The sequence below is a fragment of the Delphinapterus leucas genome, chromosome 8 (genome assembly GCF_059928025.1).
Source record: "Delphinapterus leucas isolate spDelLeu-1000000601 "Yukka" chromosome 8, BTC_Dleu_Yukka2, whole genome shotgun sequence".
NCBI lineage: Eukaryota > Metazoa > Chordata > Mammalia > Artiodactyla > Monodontidae > Delphinapterus > Delphinapterus leucas.
In genome coordinates this window covers 111542520-111562382 of record NC_143136.1, presented here as the reverse complement: position 1 = coordinate 111562382, position 19863 = coordinate 111542520, and the positions used below count along the sequence as shown (strand labels likewise).

Sequence of the window (19863 nt, the reverse complement as noted above, 5' to 3'; positions counted from 1 at the left end):
GTAGATCAAAGTGATACTGCTCTCCATGGCCCCCAAGGGCTCCAGCTCAGCAATATCCCCAGTGCCCACGGAAGTAGCCTATGGCTCTTCTTGCCCATCCACCTGTGCCTAGCATCCTCACGGAGCTGGCTGCCCCAGGTTCCATCCTCCTGCAGCCAGGAATTCCTAGGAACCTGCATTCCATGTTAGCCATTGGCCCTGTCATAGATATTATTTTCTTATGTCCTAAAATGACTTGGTTTCTTCACAGTTTCACCTTCATCACTGTCCCTAAAAATCCTAAAGTTACTCACCTGACACCCTCAGGAGGCACCTGTTCAAGCCTATGGCCATGCTCATCCTCTTCCCAGCTGATGCCTGGGACTTTTCAAGTTCTCTGGCCTTAGCAAGAACAAGGAACCTCAGAATTGTAGAACACTGGTTTTCTGTTTGTTTATTTGACTATACTCATGCCTCCTCCCCTCCACTCCTAGGTGTGGGTTGCAAAGGTAGCAATACCTAAAGTCTAGAATTTTTTTCCCCCTCATACTGGAAACCTTGGATGAGAGTTGAACGGTTGTTTATAACAGCTGAACTACAAGACAAAGAAGTATTGTGCAAATACAAAAGAGACTTGTCAGGATGATAATATCAATTGGCATTGATGTTGTCCAACCATGGACTCGTGGCTTTTAAAACCTTCCATTTAGGTTTAAATGTGTATCAGAAACGTCCTTAAAATATGACTTTCTAGCACAAAAATACAGGCAGTCATCTAGTTTATTTACTTGCTGATTATACCGCAGCAAAACTGCTTCCACTCGTGTGTGCTCTGTACAGCAACAACAGAGTTGCTCCTATCAGCAAAGCAAGAGTGGATCACTAAGTCCTTTACGAATTAATTAATGCCTTAACTTTAAAAAATGTGTAAAAAGATGCTACATAGTTTTTACAGAGTTCTTAAAAAAGGACTATCAAGAAAATTTCTTTCCTGACACCACCACAGCTAGATGAGGGCATTAATTAGACTCAATTTGAGCACTTGGTATTCACCAATTTATGAATGGATTTAGTACTTGAAGTTCTTTTGTATGTTGGCTATTAGATATGCAGAACTTATTTTCCTAAAGAAATAGTTGGGCAATCTTGAAAAAGAAGAACAAAACTGTATGACTTATACTATCTGATTTTAAGATTTAAAAATTAGATTTTTAAAAAAGATTTAAAACTACATAATCAATACAGACTGGCGTAAGGATAGACATATACAATAAAACAGAACAGAGTTCAGAAATAGACTCACACATGTACAGTCAGATCATGGACTAAAGCAACAGTATAATTCAGTAGGGAAATTTCCTCAACAAGTGATGCTGAACCAAATGGATACCAGTAGGGAAAATACTGAACTTTGATTCATACCTCACTCATATACAAAAATTAACTCAAGATGGCTTACAGACCTAAAGGTAAAAGCTAAAGCTATAAAACTCCTAGAGGAAAACACAGGAGGATGCCATTGTGACCTGAGGAGAAACAAAGATTTTATTTTGGCAGAAATCAAAAAGTACTAACCACATAGAAGGAAAAAAATGATGTTAGACTTCATCAAAATTAAAAATTTCTGCTCTTCAAGAGGAAACATTAAGAAAATGAAAAGACAAGCCTCAGAGAAAATATTTGCAATTCCTAAATCTGCCAAAGGACTTGTAACCAGATTATACATACATGTTACATATAATGCACACTATCAATAATAAAAAGATATAATCCATTAAAATACAGGCAAAAGTCTTGAAAAGACGCCTCAAAAAGAGTGTATACAAATGGCCAATAAACTCATCAAAAGATGCTCAATATCATTAGGTATCAGGGAAATGTAAATTAAAATCACAATGAGATACCACTGTACACTCGCCAGAATGGCTAAAATTAAACAGATGACAACACCAAATGTTGGAGAGAATGTGGAGCACCTGGAACTCTCATTCGTTACTGATGGGAGGGTAAAATGGTACACCTGTAGTTAGAAAGTGTTCAGCAGTTTCTTAAAATTTAATTATATACCTACTGCATGATCCAGCACTGCATAATCCAGCAATGCTCCAAGGTATTTACCCCAAAGATAAGAAGACTTTAAGTCAAAAAAGAATTATGTAAGAATTGTCACTGCAGCTTTCCTCAAACAGCAAAAATTTGGAAACAACCAAATTTTCAGAATAGATAAGTAAATTGTGGTATATTCAAACAATGGAACACTACTTAGCAATATAAGTACGACTGATACATATATCACGATGAATATTCAAACCATGATGAAAGAAAGAAAGAAGAGTAGACATAAGAGAATACATACTGTATGATTCCATTTATATGAAGTTCAAGAACAGGCAAAACTAATTCAATCTATGCAGATGGATACTAGGAGAGCAGACCCTCTGGTGTAGGGAGGACAGAATGAAAAAGAACATGAGAGAACTTTCTAGGATGACAGCAATAATCAATTTCTTCACCGAGGTGTTGGTTACACAGGTATATTTATTTGTCAAAACTCACCAAACTGGGACTTTCCCAGTGGTCCAGTGGTAAAGAATCTACCTCCCAAGGCCACGGACATGGGTTCAATCCCTGGTCAGGGAACTAAGATCCCACATGCCGCAGGGCAATTAAGCCCTCGTGCCACAGCTATTGAGCCAGCGCACCTCAACTGGAGAGCCTGCGTGACGCAAACTACAGAGCCCACGTGCTCTGGAGCGTGTGTGCCATAACTAGAGAGAGAAAACCCTCACGCCACAACTAAAGAGAAGCCCACACACCGCAACGAAGATCTGGCGTGCGGCAACTAAGACCCGACGCAGCCAAAAATAAAATAAATAATAAAATAAATAAATAAAAAAGAATAAATATTAAAAAAAAATCATTCTTGTAAAAAAAAAAAAAACCTCACCAAACTGACCTTTAAGATCTATGCAGCTGACTATATGTAATTATACTCCAATATTTAAAAAGAAAAAATAGTTCATAAACAATAACTAAACTTTTAGGTTAGCCCACACAATGCTGACCATAATGCAATAACCATTGTGACAGTTTCTCACAGTTTCTGTGTGGAAATGACATTCGATGTTTCACAGGGAATAAGTCCAGTATATATTAACACATACTCCCTCCAGGGAAGCTCTCTATCAAATGTTTACCGGAAGCATCACGTTCCTTGGTGAATACAAAGACTTATAAAGACTCCCAAGGCATGGTGTCTGCCCTTGAAAAGTGTTCTCTTCCTCCTCACTTTACTGCAGCATTTTCCCTCTCCCTTTCTCTGAAAACCAGGGCTGCCCCCACTCACCCTGAGTACAGAGAAGCCAAAGTGGCCAATTCCTGTTTCCACGACAGGTAGATGTCAGACATTTATACCTGTACTGTCAGGCTCTGTTGATGTGAACAGAACAATCTAAGAATATGAGCCCTCAGTCATGACTCCTATACACACACGTACTATACTATACACGTACTATATATATGTACGTGTATACTATACACGTACTATATATATGTACTATACACACATACACACAGTTTATTGAAACATCACCACTTTTAAAACTCTATTTTGGGGCTTCCCTGGTGGCGCAGTGGTTGAGAATCTGCCTGCCGATGCAGGGGACACGGGTTCAAGCCCTGGTCTGGGAGGATCCCACATGCCGTGGAGCAACTGGGCCCGTGAGCCACAATTACTGAGCCTGCGCATCTGGAGCCTGTGCTCAACAACAAGAGAGGCCGCGATAGTGAGAGGCCCGCGCACCGCGATGAAGAGTGGCCCCCGCTTGCCACAACTAGAGAAAGCCCTTGCACAGAAACGAAGACCCAACACAGCCATAAATGAATAAACAAAACAAAAAAAACCTTGATATTTATTTTATTATTCTCTATACCCTACATATGTGTTATATATTTTTTGCACACAGGATTTATTCATTAAAATTCAATTTTGAAATATAAGTATTGAATGTGACTAGGAAGAAATACACCCTAATTGTAACAGTGGTTACCTGAAGGTGAGGAGATGAATGCTTTTTATTTTCCTATTCGTAATTGTATGTACTTCCCAGATTTTAAACAATGACCATATTTCTATAACCAAGAAGAAGATGCTCTTTTAAAAGCATGACTATGCCCAGGTTCTGTGAATTCATATATACTCTGCTGAGTAATCATATCATACCAAAGAGCTCTGACTGGGCATGAACATGCAAGGTAAACCCTCTGCCTGCCCACCCTCCCTGGCTGATCCAGGCAATATCTAAAAGGGGTCAGTTTACTGTCACAGGTTCCTGGCCCGGAAACATTAGGGAGTGTGGGGTTAGGGAGTGTGGGATTGAGCATATTCTTCTTGAAAAGTGGTCTTTTTAAGCCGCTCATGGCTACATTTTTTTTTAAAAAAAAAGGACTGGGGCTTCCCTGGTGGCGCAGTGGTTGAGAGTCCGCCTGCCGATGCAGGGGACACGGGTTCGTGCCCCGGTCTGGGAAGATCCCACATGCCGCCGAGCGGCTGGGCCCGTGAGCCATGGCCGCTGAGCCTGCGCGTCCGGAGCCTGTGCTCCGCCACGGGAGAGGCCACAACAGTGAAAGGCCCGCGTACCGCAAAAAAAAAAAAATTAAAAAAAAAAGGCCTGGTTGGTTACTCATTAAGGACTTAAAGGGCTGGAAATATAAATTACATTATAGTTTATACTATTTATGTATAAATATTTTTGAAGAAAAAATATACTCTGTCCAACAGAAATTCATCAACACCAAAGGTATTTCATGTAGGAATTTATATTAGTGATCTATTCCCACATTTGTCACATGAAAATGATAAGAAATTCTTATTTGCCTTAGTTTCGGGGTATTATTTATACTTAATGTTTGGGGTATTATTATACTTATTTATAATAAAACAGTATCGGAGTACCAGCTTTTTCCACATAGACTGTGAAGCCCCTCATTAGAAAAGTCTTATCTATAGGTGAATTTATGTATCTTCCCCCCCACCTTTCCCACTGGGAGCAGCAGAGAAAAACCACCTTCAAAGTCAGCCCAAGCTGGGTTCAAATCCTAGTGCAACCAGTCCTGTATCGGGTGCATGCCTCAACTTCCTCTCCTGTATCACACCTCCTGGGATCCATGTCCCTATGCCATCCCCTCCCACAGTTGACCTGGGCTGGCCCTGAGTACACCAACAGAATGTGGCAGAAGTGGTATTGCCAGACCTCCAAGGGTAGGGCACAGGGATCCATTCGGCGCTCACCTTAGTCTTTGGAAGGTTTGGTCTAGGGGAAGCTATCCACCATGTAAGGGGTCTGACTTCCCTGAGACCACTATGGTGTAAGGAAGCCCACGGTAGCCACGTGTGAAGAGAGTATATGGAGGGATGAAAAAAGGTGGTGGGGGGAGGCAGCTCAGGAACCATCTTGCTGTCTCAGCTATCCCAGACAAGTGATGAAGAAGTCATCTCAGATGACTCTAGCCCCAGCCACCATCTGACCGCAACCCACTGGAGACCCCAAGGAAGCGGGGCCCATCTGAGTCCAGTCAGCCCATGGAACATGACAGATGCATGAGTCAGGGACATCATAAGTCTTCTGTAAGTAGCAGCCTTCTTTATCTTCTCTTCTCATGGAAATACTATCAAGTAAACCAGATATGTACAGGCTGTGGAGCCATTCAAATGCTCTTAACACTCACCCTATTCTCACCATGTTCCTTATCAACGATCTCCCCTTGGAGCTAGATAGATATCAGGGTTACAGATTTTCAGATCTAGCAGTAACTCTGGATTCTGTTACTTAGTAGAGGCCACAGGTAAATGAGGTCAGCTCTGAATAATTTGAAGAAAGCTCAGAAATAAAATACGAGGTTTGGTTTTACCCTCTTTACTCCAGGGTTACTCATGGCCAATTAGATAGCATTACTGAGTGTCCACCATATGCCTCCCAGTGGACAGGACATGTGCCCTGCCTTGAAGAGCCAGGATCCAGGCGGAGCACAGACCAGTGAACAAGCCATCATACCACAGGTTTCAGGGGCAGGAAGGGGCTGAAGACAGGCACCAAGAAGACATACGGCAGGAGAGGAAGCTGACCCCATCTGTCAGGGTCTGGAGGGTTTACAGAAGCTGGAGGAACTAACCACAGAGTCAAAGGGCTGCAGGGGTGAAGATAACATGTGTGTGCCTCAGCTCTGGGTTTGGGGGTACATGCACCTAGGTGTGTGCCTGGGAATGGCAAGAGAGGCAAGGAGAAAACATGTACATTCCATGACCAGAGAGCACACGCCCTTCAAAATCAGTACAGAAGGCTTGAGACTAGCAGGTGGGATGCTTGGATCCCAGTTTCCACTCTCACAAGACAACTCACTCATCTTCCGAGCATCTTAACAATGTGACTACACCAATAGGCTGTACCCCTCTCAGGAAGGAGACTATGAAATCTGAAAAGGACTTTTTCTATGGTGTTAAAATATATATCATAATATTTAGCATTTTAACCATTTTTAAGTGTACAGTTCCATGGCATTAAGCACATTCACCTTGTTGTGCAATCATCACCACCATCCATCTCCAGAACTAACCCATCCTCCAAAACAGACACTCTGTGCCCACTAAACACTAACTTCCCATCCCCCCTCCTCACAGCCCCCTGCAAACCATTCTACTTTCTGTCTCTGTGAATTTGACTATTCTAGGTACCTCATATGAGTGGAATCATACAAGCTTTGTCCTTTTGTGACTGGTTTATTTCACTTAGCATAATGTCCTCAAGGCTCATCCATGTTGTAGCATGTGTCAGAATTTCCTTCCTTTTTAAGACTAAGTAATATTCCTTTGAACGTATATACCACAATTTGTTCCACATTTTCTCTACTGTGAATAATGCTGCTATGAACATGGGTGTGCCAATATCTGTTCAAGTCCCTGCTTTCATTTCTTCTGGATATACATACTCAGAAGTGGAATTGCTGGGTCATATGGTAATTCTGCATTTAATTTTTTGAAGAACCTCCCTACTGTTTTTCATAGCAGCTGCACCATTTTACATTCCCACCAACAGTGCACAAGGGTTCCAATTTCTCAACATCCTCACCAATGCTTATTATTTTCTGCTTTTTATTTTTTAAACAATAGCCATCCTAATGTGTGTTAGGTGGTATCTCCCAGTTTTGATGAAAGGGATTTTAAAAAGATCGTGGTTCTTCCTGGCCTAGGACATTCTACATAGAGTCACTCATCTATGCAATTCTATGACTTTCCTGAGGCTGTCTCCACAATGTCTGTCTGAGGGCAGGACATCATCCCCCCCAGTTAAGAGGCTCCCAGGACATCCTCACCTATTCACCAGCACAGAATTCTAATGTTGCAACTGGCTTTCAACAAATTATCTTCAGACTTGATGGTCACCTTGTTTCTCTCTTCTAAGCTCTGCTTCAAGTGGGCTCTAACACTAAACATACTATCAATGACCTGTGGCCCCAGGTGTCCCCTGCCCTCTTCCCATCTTCAGGGTCTTCCAAAGCCACACCAGGAGTGAGGCAGTTCACCTTGAGCCTGTGCTGTGGATGGTGCTCCTAGTCTATCCATTCCATTCCATGAATGATATTCCATTCATTGGGAAGGTCCTTTCAAGAGTGAAAGCTGGTAACAGAGAAAGCTGCACCCCAACTCCTCCCCCACAAAGGAAGGGCTGTGACCAGAACTTGGCTCTCCTGAAGCTGAGACTTGAAAGAAATGCTGGTGCACGGCAGTGCAATAAAGCTGAAACTTTCAGTGAGACAGCTTTTTACAGTGTAAGACCATCAGGTCTCCCTTAGCACAAGAACTTGACTCCCCAGTTTTTAGCCACCCCCTCTTTCCTCCGATCTCCCCCATTTCAGTCATTTCACAATGGCCAACTATGCTGCTTATTAGCAGAGGTAGAAAAAGGTTTCAGGGGGAGTAGATGCTAAAACTATGCATCCTCAATACCTACAACAGTGCCTGGCACATAATAAGAGTTTCGTGAATATCTGTTGAACAAATCAAAACTAAATTTATCAAAACAAGACTGTATGTCTGTCTTCCACCATTATGAGCAAGCCAGGTAGCTTGAATTAGTAGTGGTGGGTAGTAACTGGAGAAGTATGAAATCAGCAAATATCACATTTTCACTCATTTATTTAAGGACATAGTATGCAGGTATAAATAAAAGCATGAATTTTTTTTTTCAGGTTGCTGTGTTTTTTATTTTCTTAGTCACTAATTCCCTTGAACACATAAGCTGAGCTGAAATAACATATTTAGTTTTACTCAATAATTATTGTTTTCTGGTAACTGAAGTCTATATTCAGGCTTCCTTAGATTTTACCTAATGTCTTATGGCCATGTGTCCTCAGGGTCCTCCTGGCTACGACAGTCTGTCAGACTTTACGACCTTGACAGGAGGACTGGTCAGGTATTTTGTAGGCTGTTCCTGAATTCAGGTTTGTGTGCTGTTTTTCTCATGGTTAGACTGGGGTCATGGGTTTTGGAGATCATGTACCTATCCTATCAAGGGCACGTGTGCTGTTTATTTTTGAATCATGACGAACATGCCACCCACCCCTGGAGCCCCTCAAACTGACATGTGCTCCCTGAAAAGTGCGCTACTGCCAGATGTCCATTTGTTACCTTAGAGATACATCTGCATCCTAGGGAAACCACGCTTGGTTTTATTTAGATTTTATGTACAGACTGCAATGTTTTCACTTCGAAGTTGAATTCTTTAACAAATATCTATGATTTTATATTTTCACTCAATATTGTAGGCCCCTTTATCTCTTTCCTCAGTTCACTCCTGGCTGATCATCCAGGGCACTCAAGAGAGTTTCACTTGCATTATAGAATCTGAACTATTAAATAAGTTTACTTATCTTAAACCCATGACCTGGCAGTTTCCTCCTTTTTTTTTTTTTTTTTGGTACGGGGGCCTCTCTCACTGTTGTGGCCTCTCCCATTGCGCAGCACAGGCCCCGGACACACAGACTCAGTGGCCATGGCTCACGGGCCCAGCCGCTTGGCGGCATGTGGGATCTTCCCGGAACGGGGCACGAACCCGTGTCCCCTGCGTCGGCAGGCAGACTCAACCATTGCGCCACCAGGGAAGCCCTAACACTATTCTTGTAGAACGACCACAAGACTCTCTCAGTCTTTCTGGACACGTTCATTTTCAGTTTCAAAGCATGCTACATCTTGCGTTCAGTAAACTGTCTCAGGCCTCTCTTATTACAGAAGAACACTGGCAAAGAACTCTGCTACATCTTAACACTTTCCACATTGATAAGCAGTGGTGTTTGGTGGCTTATCCACCCAGGGAATACTCAGTTGGCCCACTTTCGGTGGTTTTAATCTTCCTTGAGTGTTCTTCACACCGAAGATCACTTGTAGTCATAAGGACCCCAGGAACAGAAGCCACAGGAAAGGTCAGAACTCTCGCTCGACCCTGAGAGCGAGCGCCTCCTTGGCCCGCAGGTCCCACTCCGGCCTGCCCAGCACACAGCTCTTACTTCTGCACTGGTGTAGCCAATGCAGGGCGAGAAGTCAGCAGGTCCTGCCCTCCAAGTGCACCCCAGGCCGGAGTCACAGCAAAGACGGGAGGCCCGTCGCTCCTTCTGAGCAGGCACTGGGCTCCGACCATTCGGGGGATACTGCAAACAGGAAGCTTTCCCTAGCAGCTGGTGGGTGCGGGTGACAGGGACGCCTGGGCGCCAACCAGAGGGCAGGTCGGTGGGATGCACGGCTGCAAAGCGATTGGGTCTGGGAGGGAGGAAAGAAGTCAGCGGGAGAAACCTTATAAAACTGAAGAAGGCTTCGCCAGCGCTAGGAAGGGAGAAAAACCGTGGCGGCGACACAACTACCACCGCTCAGGGCGCACCGGCTGCCTCCGGAGCTGCTGGAGGACTAGGCTCGGCCGCGGTGGCGGCGCTTCTGGCGCACAGGACCGCGTCCGCGCCTGCGCTGCGGGTGGTCTGGGGCCTCGCGCCCGCGCAGCTGGCCCTCCGAGGTGCCCCGCCCCGTCTCCGGACCCCACTCCGGCGACGACCGGAACACCCCACCCCGCGGCTGCTCCCCTCCCCACGGCCGGCGGCTGCTCCCTCCGCGCCTCCGCCCCCACCCCGCGCAGGGCCGCGGCCCGCCCTACCTCGCCGCTTGGCGCGCACGATGCCCTTCTTCTGCAGCACGAACGTGGACCCGTTCACCAGGCTCGACACCACGGCCACGCCCAGGCCGAGCGACACGGCGGCGGGGCTCGGGCTGCGCGCCCCCTCCCCGGCCGCCGCCGCTGCAGCCGCTGCAGTCCCCATTCCGCCGGCGCCCGCCCTCCGCGCCTGCGCGCTCGCCCGCCGGGCCTGGAGGCGGGGGCCGGCTCCGCGGCCCAGAGCCACTGGGGTGCGGGGGACCGGGGTTCTGCAGGGGCGGGGTGGAGCCCGGGCTCCGGGAGGGGGGAGGAGGGGGAGGAGCGCGTTAGGAGAGGCGGCGGCGGCGAGGAGTGGGGTGAGGTGGCAGGTGGGTGGGCGCAGAGGCCGAGCTGCAGGCTTGGCGGTGCAAATATAGGGCCCCCAGTTAAGTTTGCCTCTCAGGTAAACAGATGGGTTTTGGTGGGTGTCCCATGCGATATTTAGGACTGGAAGAGCGCTAGCAAGACGCAGCGTTCGCTGGGATAATGGTCCCTCACAAAGCTGTTCGGGGGCCCGCAGAGAGCCGCCCCTGGGGCCTGAGACCAAGACACGTCAGCTGTGGAAACTCGAATGGGACCGCTGAAGGAAAGGAAGTCATCTGTCTCCGCACCGGGGCAGTGAGCTCGTGATCGCACCGTCCAATTTACTGATTTATTTTTAATAAAATATACCGAAATTACAGAAAACATGGGACAATATTTTAAAATTACTCAATCCCACAGCCCTAGACTAATAGTTATTGTTTTCCCACCTAAAGTACAATTGCAATGACAATATACAAAATATCCTTTTTATTTAATATATCATAATCAGTTTTTACGTTGCTACATAATGATTATTTTAATGACGGTGTAATTTCCCATAAAGTTAATTACCGTAATTTGTCTAACTGTTCAGCTGTCGTTGGATGTTAGGTTGCTCCCGGTTTTTTTTTTCTATTATAAGTGATGCCGTGATGAACATCTTAGTAAATTTTGAAAAAACTAAAGAATATCAACCTATACCTATATGCATCACTGTTTGTGAAGCAATATAAAATCAAATACTATTTCTGTATGAAAACTTTTATGCTGAATGAATCTAGTCCTTTGCTTATTCTCTTTGTTGTGGTAGCATATATATAACAAAACTTGCCATTTTTGCCATTTTAGCCATTTTTAAATGTACAATTCAGTGGCATTAATTACATTAACAGTGTTGTGCAACCCTCACCACTGTCTATTTCCAAAACTATTCCATCACTCCAAACAGAAACCCTATACCCATAAAGCAGTTATCTCCCATTTTTCCTACCCTCTACTCTCTGCTAATCACTAACCTACTTTCTGCCTCTATGAATTTGCCTATTCTAGATATTTCATATAAATGAAATTGCACAATATTTGTCCTTCTGTGACTGGCTCGTGTCACTTAGTATAATGTTTCAAGCTTCATCCATATTGTAGCGTATGTCAGAATATCATTCCTTTTTATGGTTCAGTAATATTCCATTGTATGTAAATATAGTAGTCCCCTTTATGCAAGGTTTCACTTTCCTTGTTTTCAGTTACCCAAAGTCAATGTGGTCCAAAAATGTTAATAGAAAATTCCAGCAATAAGCAATTCATAAACTTTAAATTGCATGCTGTTCTGAGTAGTATGATGAAATCTCATTCCATCCTTCCCGGGACATGAATCATCCCTTTGCCCATTGTATACTGTCCATTTAGTCACTTAGTAGCAACTCAGTTATCACATCGACTACTGGCTATCGCGGGGCTTGGGTTCATGCAACCCTTATTTTACTTAATAACAGCCCCAAAGCACAAGAGTAGTGATGCTGACAATTTGGATATGCCAAGGAGAAGCTGTAAAATGCTTCCTTTAAGTGAAAAGTTGAAAGTTTTGAACTTAATAAGGAAAGGAAAGAAAAAAATTGTATTCTGAGGTCAATAAGATCTACACTTAGAATCTTCTATCCATAAACTGTGAAGAAGGAAAAAGAAATTTGTGCTAGTTTTGCTGTCACACCTCAGACTGCAAAAGTTATGGCCACAGTGCATGATAAGTGCTTAGTTAAGATGAAAGAGGCATTAAATTTTTACAATAAGATATTTAGAGAGAGACTACATTCAGATAACTTTTATTACACTATATTGTCATAACTGTTCTATTTTATCAGTGTTGTTATTAATCTCTCACTGTGCCTAATTTACAAATTAAACATTGTCATAGGTATATATGTTCATCTGTATGTATAGGAAAAAAAATAGTATATATAGAGTTCAGTACTATTTGAGGTTTCAGGCATCCACTGGAGCTCTTGGAGGGTATGGCCTGCAGATAAAGGAGGACTACTGTACGATATTTTTTTTTAAAAAACAACTTTATTGGAGTATAACTGCTTTACAATGTTGTGTTAGTTTCCGCTGTAGCACAAAAAGAATCAGCTATATGTATACATATATCCCCATATCTCCTCCCTCTTGCACCTCCCTCCCATCCTCCCTATCCCACCCCTCTAGGTGGTCACAAAGCACCGAGCTGATCTCCCTGCGCTAGGCAGCTACTTCCCACTAGCTAGCTATTTTTCATTTGCCAGTGTATATATGTCAGTGTTACTCTCTGACTTCGTCCCTGCTTACCCTTCCCCCTCCCTGTGTCCTCAAGTCCATTCTCTACATCTGCATCTTTATTCCTGTCCTGCCCCTAGGTTCATCACAACCATTTTGTTTTTTTAGATTCCATATATATGTGTCAGCATATGGTATTTGTTTTTCTCTTTCTGACTTCACTCTGTATGACAGACTCCAGGTCTATCAACCTCACTGCAAATAACTCAATTTCATTTCTTTTCATGGCAGAGTAATATTCCACTGTATATATGTGCCACATCTTCTTTATCCACTCATCTGTCAGTGGACACTTAGGTTGTTCCATGTCCTGGCTATTGTAAATAGAGCTGCAGTGAACATTTTGGTACATGACTCTTTTTGAATTATGGTTTTCTCAGGGTATATGCCCAGTAGTGGGATTGCTGGGTCATATGGTAATTCTATTGTTAGTTTTTTAAGGAACCTCCATACTGTTCTCCATAGTGGCCGTATCAATTTACATTCCCACCAACAGTGCAAGAGGTTTCCCTTTTCTCCACACCCTCTCCAGCATTTATTGTTTTTAGATTTTTTGATGATGGCCATTCTGACCAGTGTGAGGTGATACCTCATTGTGGTTTTTCTTTGCATTTCTCTACTAATTAGTGATGTTGAGCATCCTTTCTTGTGTTTGTTGGCAATCTGTATACCTTCTTTGGAGAAATGTCTATTTAGGTCTTCTGCCCATTTTTGGATTGGGTTTTTTGTTTTTTCGATATTGAGCTGCATGAGCTGCTTGTAAATTTTGGAGATTAATCCTTTGTCCGTTGCTTCATTTGCAAATATTTTCTCCCATTCTGAGGGTTGTCTTTTGGTCGTTTATGGTTTCCTTTGCTGTGCAAAAGCTTTGAAGTTTCATTAGGTCCCATTTGTTTATTTTTGTTCTTATTTCCATTTCTCTAGGAGGTGGGTCAAAAAGGATCTTGCTGTGATTTATGTCATAGAGTGTTCTGCCTATGTTTTCCTCTAAGAGTTGTATAGTATCTGGCCTTACATTTAGGTCTTTAATCCATTTTGAGTTTATTTTTGTGTATGGTGTTAGGAAGTGTTCTAATTTCATTCTTTACATGTAGCTGTCCAGTTTTCTCAGCACCACTTATTGAAGAGGCTGTCTTTTCTCCATTGTATATTCTTGCCTCCTTTGTCAGAGATAAGGTGACCATATGTACGTGGGTTTATCTCTGGGCTTTCTATCCTGTTCCATCGATCTATATTTTTGTTTTTGTGCCAGTACCATACTGTCTTGATTACTGTAGACTTGTTGTATAGTCTGAAGTCAGGGAGCCAGATTCCTCCGCTCCGTTTTTCTTTCTCAAGGTGGCTTTGGCTATTTGGGGTCGTTTCTGTTTCCATGCAAATTGTAAAATTTTTTGTTCTAGTTCTGTGAAAAATGCCATTGGTAGTTTGATAGGGATTGCATTGAATCTGTGGATTGCTGTGGGTAGCATAGTCATTTTCACAATGTTGATTCTTCCAATCCAAGAACATGGTATATCTCTCCATCTGTCTGTATCGTCTTTAATTTCTTTCATCAGTGTCTTATAGTTTTCTGCATACAGGTCTTTTGTCTCCTTAGGAAGGTTTATCCCTAGGTATTTTATTCTTTTTGTTGCAGTTGTAAATGGGAGTGATTCCTTAATTTCTCTTTCAGATTTTTCATTGTTAGTGTATAAGAATGAAAGAGATTTCTGTGCATTAATTTTATATCCTGCTACTTTATCACATTCATTGGTTAGCTCTAGTAGTTTTCTGGTAGCATCTTTAGGATTCTCTATGGATAGTATCATGTCATTTGCAAACAGTGACAGTTTTACTCCTTCTTTTCCAATTTGGATTCCTTTTATTTCTTTTTCTTCTCCGATTGCCGTGGCTAAAACTTCCAAAACTATGTTGAATAATAGTGGTGAAAGTGGGCAACCTTGTCATGTTCCTGATCTTAGGGGAAATGGTTTCAGTTTTTCACCATCGAGAACAATGTCGGCTGTGGGTTTGTCATATATGGCCTTCCTTATGTTGAGGTAGGTTCCCTCTATGCCCACTTTCTGGAGACTTTTTATCATAAAGCGGTGTTGAATTTTGTCAAAAGCTTTTTCTGCATCTCTTGAGATTATCATATGGTTTTTATCCTTCAGTTTGTTAATATGGTGTATCACATTGATTGATTTGCATATATTGAAGAATCCTTGGATACCTGGGATAAACCCCACTTGATCATGGTGTATGATCCTTTTAATGTTCTGTTGGATTCTGTTGGCTAGTATTTTGTTGAGGATTTTTGCATCTATGTTTATCAGTGATATTGGCCTGTAGTTTTCTTTTTTTGTGACATCTTTGGTTTTGGTATCAGAGTGATGGTGGTCTCGTAGAATGAGTTTGGGAGTGTTCCTCTCTCTGCTATACTTTGGAAGAGTTTGAGAAGGATAGGTGTTAGATCTTCTCTAAATGTTTGACAGAATTCACCTGTGAAGCCATCTGGTCCTGGGCTTTTCTTTGTTGTAAGATTTTTAAACAGTCATTTATTTATTTTTTTTTTCGCGGTACACGGACCTTTAACTGTTGTGGCCTCTCCCGTTGAGGAGCACAGGCTCTGGACGCACAGGCTCAGCGGCCATGGCTCACGGGCCCAGCTGCTCCGCGGCATGTGGGATCTTCCCGGACCGGGGCATGAACCCGTGTCCCCTGCATTGGCAGGCGGACTCTCAACCACTGCACCACCAGGGAAGCCCTGTTGTAAGATTTTTAATCACAGTTTCTATTTTAGTCCTTGTCATATTTTCTGTTCATATTTTCTATTTCTTCCTGTTTCAGTCTTGGAAGGTTGTGCTTTTCTAAGAATTTGTCCATTTCTTCCAGGGTGTCCATTTTATTGGCATAGAGTTGCTTGTAGTAATCTCTCATGATCCTTTGCATTTCTGCAGTGTCAGTTGTTACTTCTCCTTTTTCATTTCTCATTCTATTGATTTGAATCTTCTCCCCTTTTTTCTTGATGAGTCTGGCTAATAGTTTATCAGTTTTGTTTATCTTCTCAAAGAACCAGCTTTTAATTTTATTGATCTTTGCTATTGTTTCCTTCATTTCTTTTTCATTTATTCTTATCTGATCTTTATGATTTCTTTCCTTCTACTAACTTTGGGTTTTTTTTTTTTTGTTCTTCTTTCTCTAATTGCTTCAGGCGTAAGATTAGGCTATTTATTTGAGATTTTTCTTGTTTCTTGAGGTAGGATTGTATTGCTATAAACCTCCCTCTTAGAACTGCTTTTGCTGCATCCCATAGGTTTTGGGTCCCCGTGTTTTCATTGTCATTTGTTTCCAGGTATTTTTTGATTTCCTCTGATTTCTTCAGTGATCTCTTGGTTATTTGGTAGCGTATTGTTTAGTGTCCATGTGTTTGTATTTTTTACAATTTTTTTTCCTGTAATTGATATCTAGTCTTATAGCACTGTGGTCGAAAAAGATACTTGATACGATTTCAATATTCTTCAATTTACCAACACTTGATTTGTGACCCAAGATATGGTCTATCCTGGAGAATATTCCATGAGCACTTGAGAAGAAAGTGTATTCTGTTGTTTTTGGATGGAATGTCCTATAAATATCAATTAAGTCTATCTGGTCTAATGTGTCTTTTAAAGCTTGTGTTTCCTTATTTATTTTCATTTTGAATGGTCTGTCCGTTGGTGAAAGTGGGGTTGAAAGTCCCCTACCATTATTGTGTTACTGTTGATTTCCCCTGTTAGGGCTGTTAGCTTTTGCTTTATGTATTGAGGTGCTCCTAGGTTGGGTGCATAAATATTTACAATTGTTATATCTTCGTCTTGATCATTATGTTGTGTCCTTCTTTGTCTCTTGTAATAGTCTTTATTTTAAAGTCTATTTTGTCTGATATGAGAATTGCTACTCCAGCTTTCTTTTGATTTCCGTTTGCATGGAATATCTTTTTCCATCCCCTCACTTTCAGTCTGTATGTGTCCCTAGGTCTGAGTTTGGTCTCTTGTAGACAGCATACATAGGGGTCTTGTTTTTTTATCCATTTAGCGAGTCTGTGTTTTTTGGTTGGAGCAATTAATCCATCTACATTTAAGGTGATTATCCATATGTGTGTTCCTATTACCATTTTCTTACTTGTTTTGGGTTTGTTATGGTAGGTCTTTTCCTTCTCTTGTGTTTCCTGCCTAGAGAAGTTCCTTTACCATTTGTTGTAAGGCTGGTTTGGTGGTGCTGAATTCTCTTAACTTTTGCATGTCTGTAAAGGTTTTAATTTCTCCATCAAATCTGAATGAGATCCTTTCTGGGTAGAGTAATCTTTGTTGTAGGTTTTTCCCTTTCGTCACTTTAAATATGTCCTGCCACTTCCTTCTGGCTTGCAGAGTTTCTGCTGAAAGATCAGCTGTTAACCTTATGGGGTTTCCCTTCCATGTTATTTGTTGCTTTCCCTTTGCTGCTTTTAATATTTTTTCTTTGTATTTCATTTTTGATAGTTTGATTAATATGTGGCTTGATGTGTTGCTCCTTGGATTTATCCTGTATGGGACTCTCTGTGCTTCCTGGACTTCATTGACTATTTCCTTTCCCATGTTAGAGCAGTTTTCAACCATAATCTCTTCAAATATTTCTCAGACCCTTTCTTTTTCTCTTCTTTTTCTGGGACCCCTATAATTTGAATGTTGGTGTGTTTAATGTTGTCCCAGTGGTCTCTGAGACTGTCCCCAATTCTTTTCATTCTTTTTTCTTTATTCTGCTCTGCAGCAGTTATTTCCACTATTTTATCTTCCAGGTCACTTATCCATTCTTCTGCCTCAGTTATTCTGTTATTGATTCCTTCTAGAGTATTTTTTATTTCATTTATTGTGTTGTTCATCATTATTTGTTTGCTCTTTATTTCTTCTATGTCCTTGTTAAAGGTTTCTTGTATTATCTCCATTCTATTTCCAAGACTTTGGATCATCTTTACTATCATTACTCTGAATTCTTTTTCAGGTAGACAGCCTGTTTCCTCTTCATTTGTTTGGTCTGGTTGTTTTTACCTTGCTCCTTCATCTGTTGCATATTTCTGTCATCTCATTTTGTTTAACTTACTGTGTTTGGGGTCTCCTTTTTGAAGGCTGCGTGTTCGTAGTTCCTGTTATTTTTGGTGTCTGCCTCCAGTGGGTGAGATTGATTCAGTGTCTTGTGTAGGCTTCCTGGTGGAGGGGACTGGTACCTGTGTTCTGGTGGGTGGGGCTGGATCTTGTCTTTCTGGTGGGCAGGACCACACCCGGTGGTGTGTTTTGGGGTGTCTGTGAACTCAGTATAATTTTAGGCGCCCTCTCTGCTAATGAGTGGGGTTGTATTCCTGTCTTGCTAGTTGTTTGCCATGAGGTATCCAGTACTGGAGCTTGCTGACCGTTGGGTGCAGCTGGGTCTTAGCGTTGAGCCAATGATCTCTGGGAGACCTCTCGCCGATTGATATTACGTGGGGCCAGGAGGTTTCTGGTGGTCCAATGTCCTAGACTTGGCACTCCCACCTCAGAGGCTCAGGCTTAACACTTGGCCAGATCACCAAGACCCTGCCAGCCACACAGCTCAGAAGAAAAGGAAGAAAAAACAAAAACAAAAAAAATGGAGAACCCTAGGATAAATGGTAAAACAAACCTAAACAGACAAAATCACACAAAGAAGCATACACGTACACGCTCACAAAAAGAGAAAAAGGAAAAAAAACTCAAAAAAAAATTACAATTAAACATAAAAAAAAGAGGAGGGCAACCAAACCAATAAACAAATCCACCAATGATAATAAACGCTAAAAACTAAACTAAGATAAACATAAAACCAGAAACCAATGAGACACAGAAAGCAAACCCCAAGTCTACAGTTGCTCCCAAAGTCCACTGCCTCAATTTTGGGATGATTCATTGTCTATTCAGGTATTCTTCAGATGCAGGGTTTATGGAGTTGATTGTGGGGATATAATCTGCTGCTCCTGAGTCTGCACAGAGGAATTTCCCTTTCTCTTCTCTGTTCACAAAACTCCTGGGTTTCAGTTTTGGATCTGGCCCTGCCTCTGCATGTAGGCCACCCTCAGGAGCCTGTTCCCTGCCGAGACAGGAGGGAGTTAAACTGGCAGCTGATTAGGGCTCTCTTGCTCACTCAGGCCAGGGAGAGGGAGGGGTACAGTAGTCATAATTGGAATGTGGGTTGAGCCTGGAGTGGCAGAGGCCAGTGCGACATTGCAACAGCCTGAGGCGTGCCCTGTGTTCTCCCAGGGAACTTGTCCGTGGATCACAGGACCCTGGTAATGGCGGGCTGCACAGGCTCCTAGGGTGGGTGTGGATAGTGACCTGTGCTTGCACACAGAATTCTCGGTGGCAGTGGCAGCAGCGTTAACAGTTCATGCCTGTCTCTGGGGTCTGAGCTAACAGCCGTGGCTTGCACCTGTCTCTGGAGCTCGCTTAGTTGGTGCTCTACCTTCTGTGGGCACGTGGGGAAGGGATCTCCTTTCCTTGCACACCCCGAAACAATGGCCTCTTGCCTCTTAGGCAGGTCCAGACTTGTTCCCGGACTCTCTCCCAGCTGGCTGTGGCGCACTATCCCCCTTCAGGCTGTGTTCAAGCAGCCAACCCCAGTCCTCTCCCTGTGCTCCAACGGAAGCCCGAGCCTCAGTTCCCAGCCCCCACCCGCCCCGGCGGGTGAGCAGACGAGCCTCTCAGGCTGGTGGGTGCTGGTTGGCACCGATCCTCTGTGTGGGAATCTCTCCGCTTTGCCCCCCGCACCCCTATTGCTGCGCTCTCCTCTGTGGCTCTGAAGCTTTCCCCCACTTCACCCCACCAGTGAAGGGTCTTCCTAGTGTGTGGAAACTTTTCCTCCTTCACAGCTCCCTCCCTCTGGTGCAGGTCCTGTCCCTATTCTTTTGTCTCTGTTTTTCCTTTTTTCTTTTGCCCAACCCAGGTACGTGGAGATTTTCTTGCCTTTTGGGAACTCTGAGGTCTTCTCCCAGCATTCAGTAGGTGTTCTGTAGGAGTTGTTCCACATGTAGATTCAT

The 19863-nt window shown here is 43.0% G+C and overlaps 1 protein-coding gene across 1 annotated transcript in view; it reads right to left on the bottom strand.

The window, feature by feature from the left end:
- NIPA1 (NIPA magnesium transporter 1) overlaps nucleotides 1–10445 on the bottom strand; it is a 41729-nt gene extending 31284 nt beyond the window's left edge. Inside the window, exon 1 of the mRNA XM_022590510.2 lies at nucleotides 10173–10445. Within this exon, the coding sequence (XP_022446218.1) occupies nucleotides 10173–10335 (163 nt within the window). The 5' untranslated portion in view covers nucleotides 10336–10445. The remainder of the gene's footprint in view (nucleotides 1–10172) is intronic.
- Nucleotides 10446–19863: the final 9418 nt, after the last annotated feature.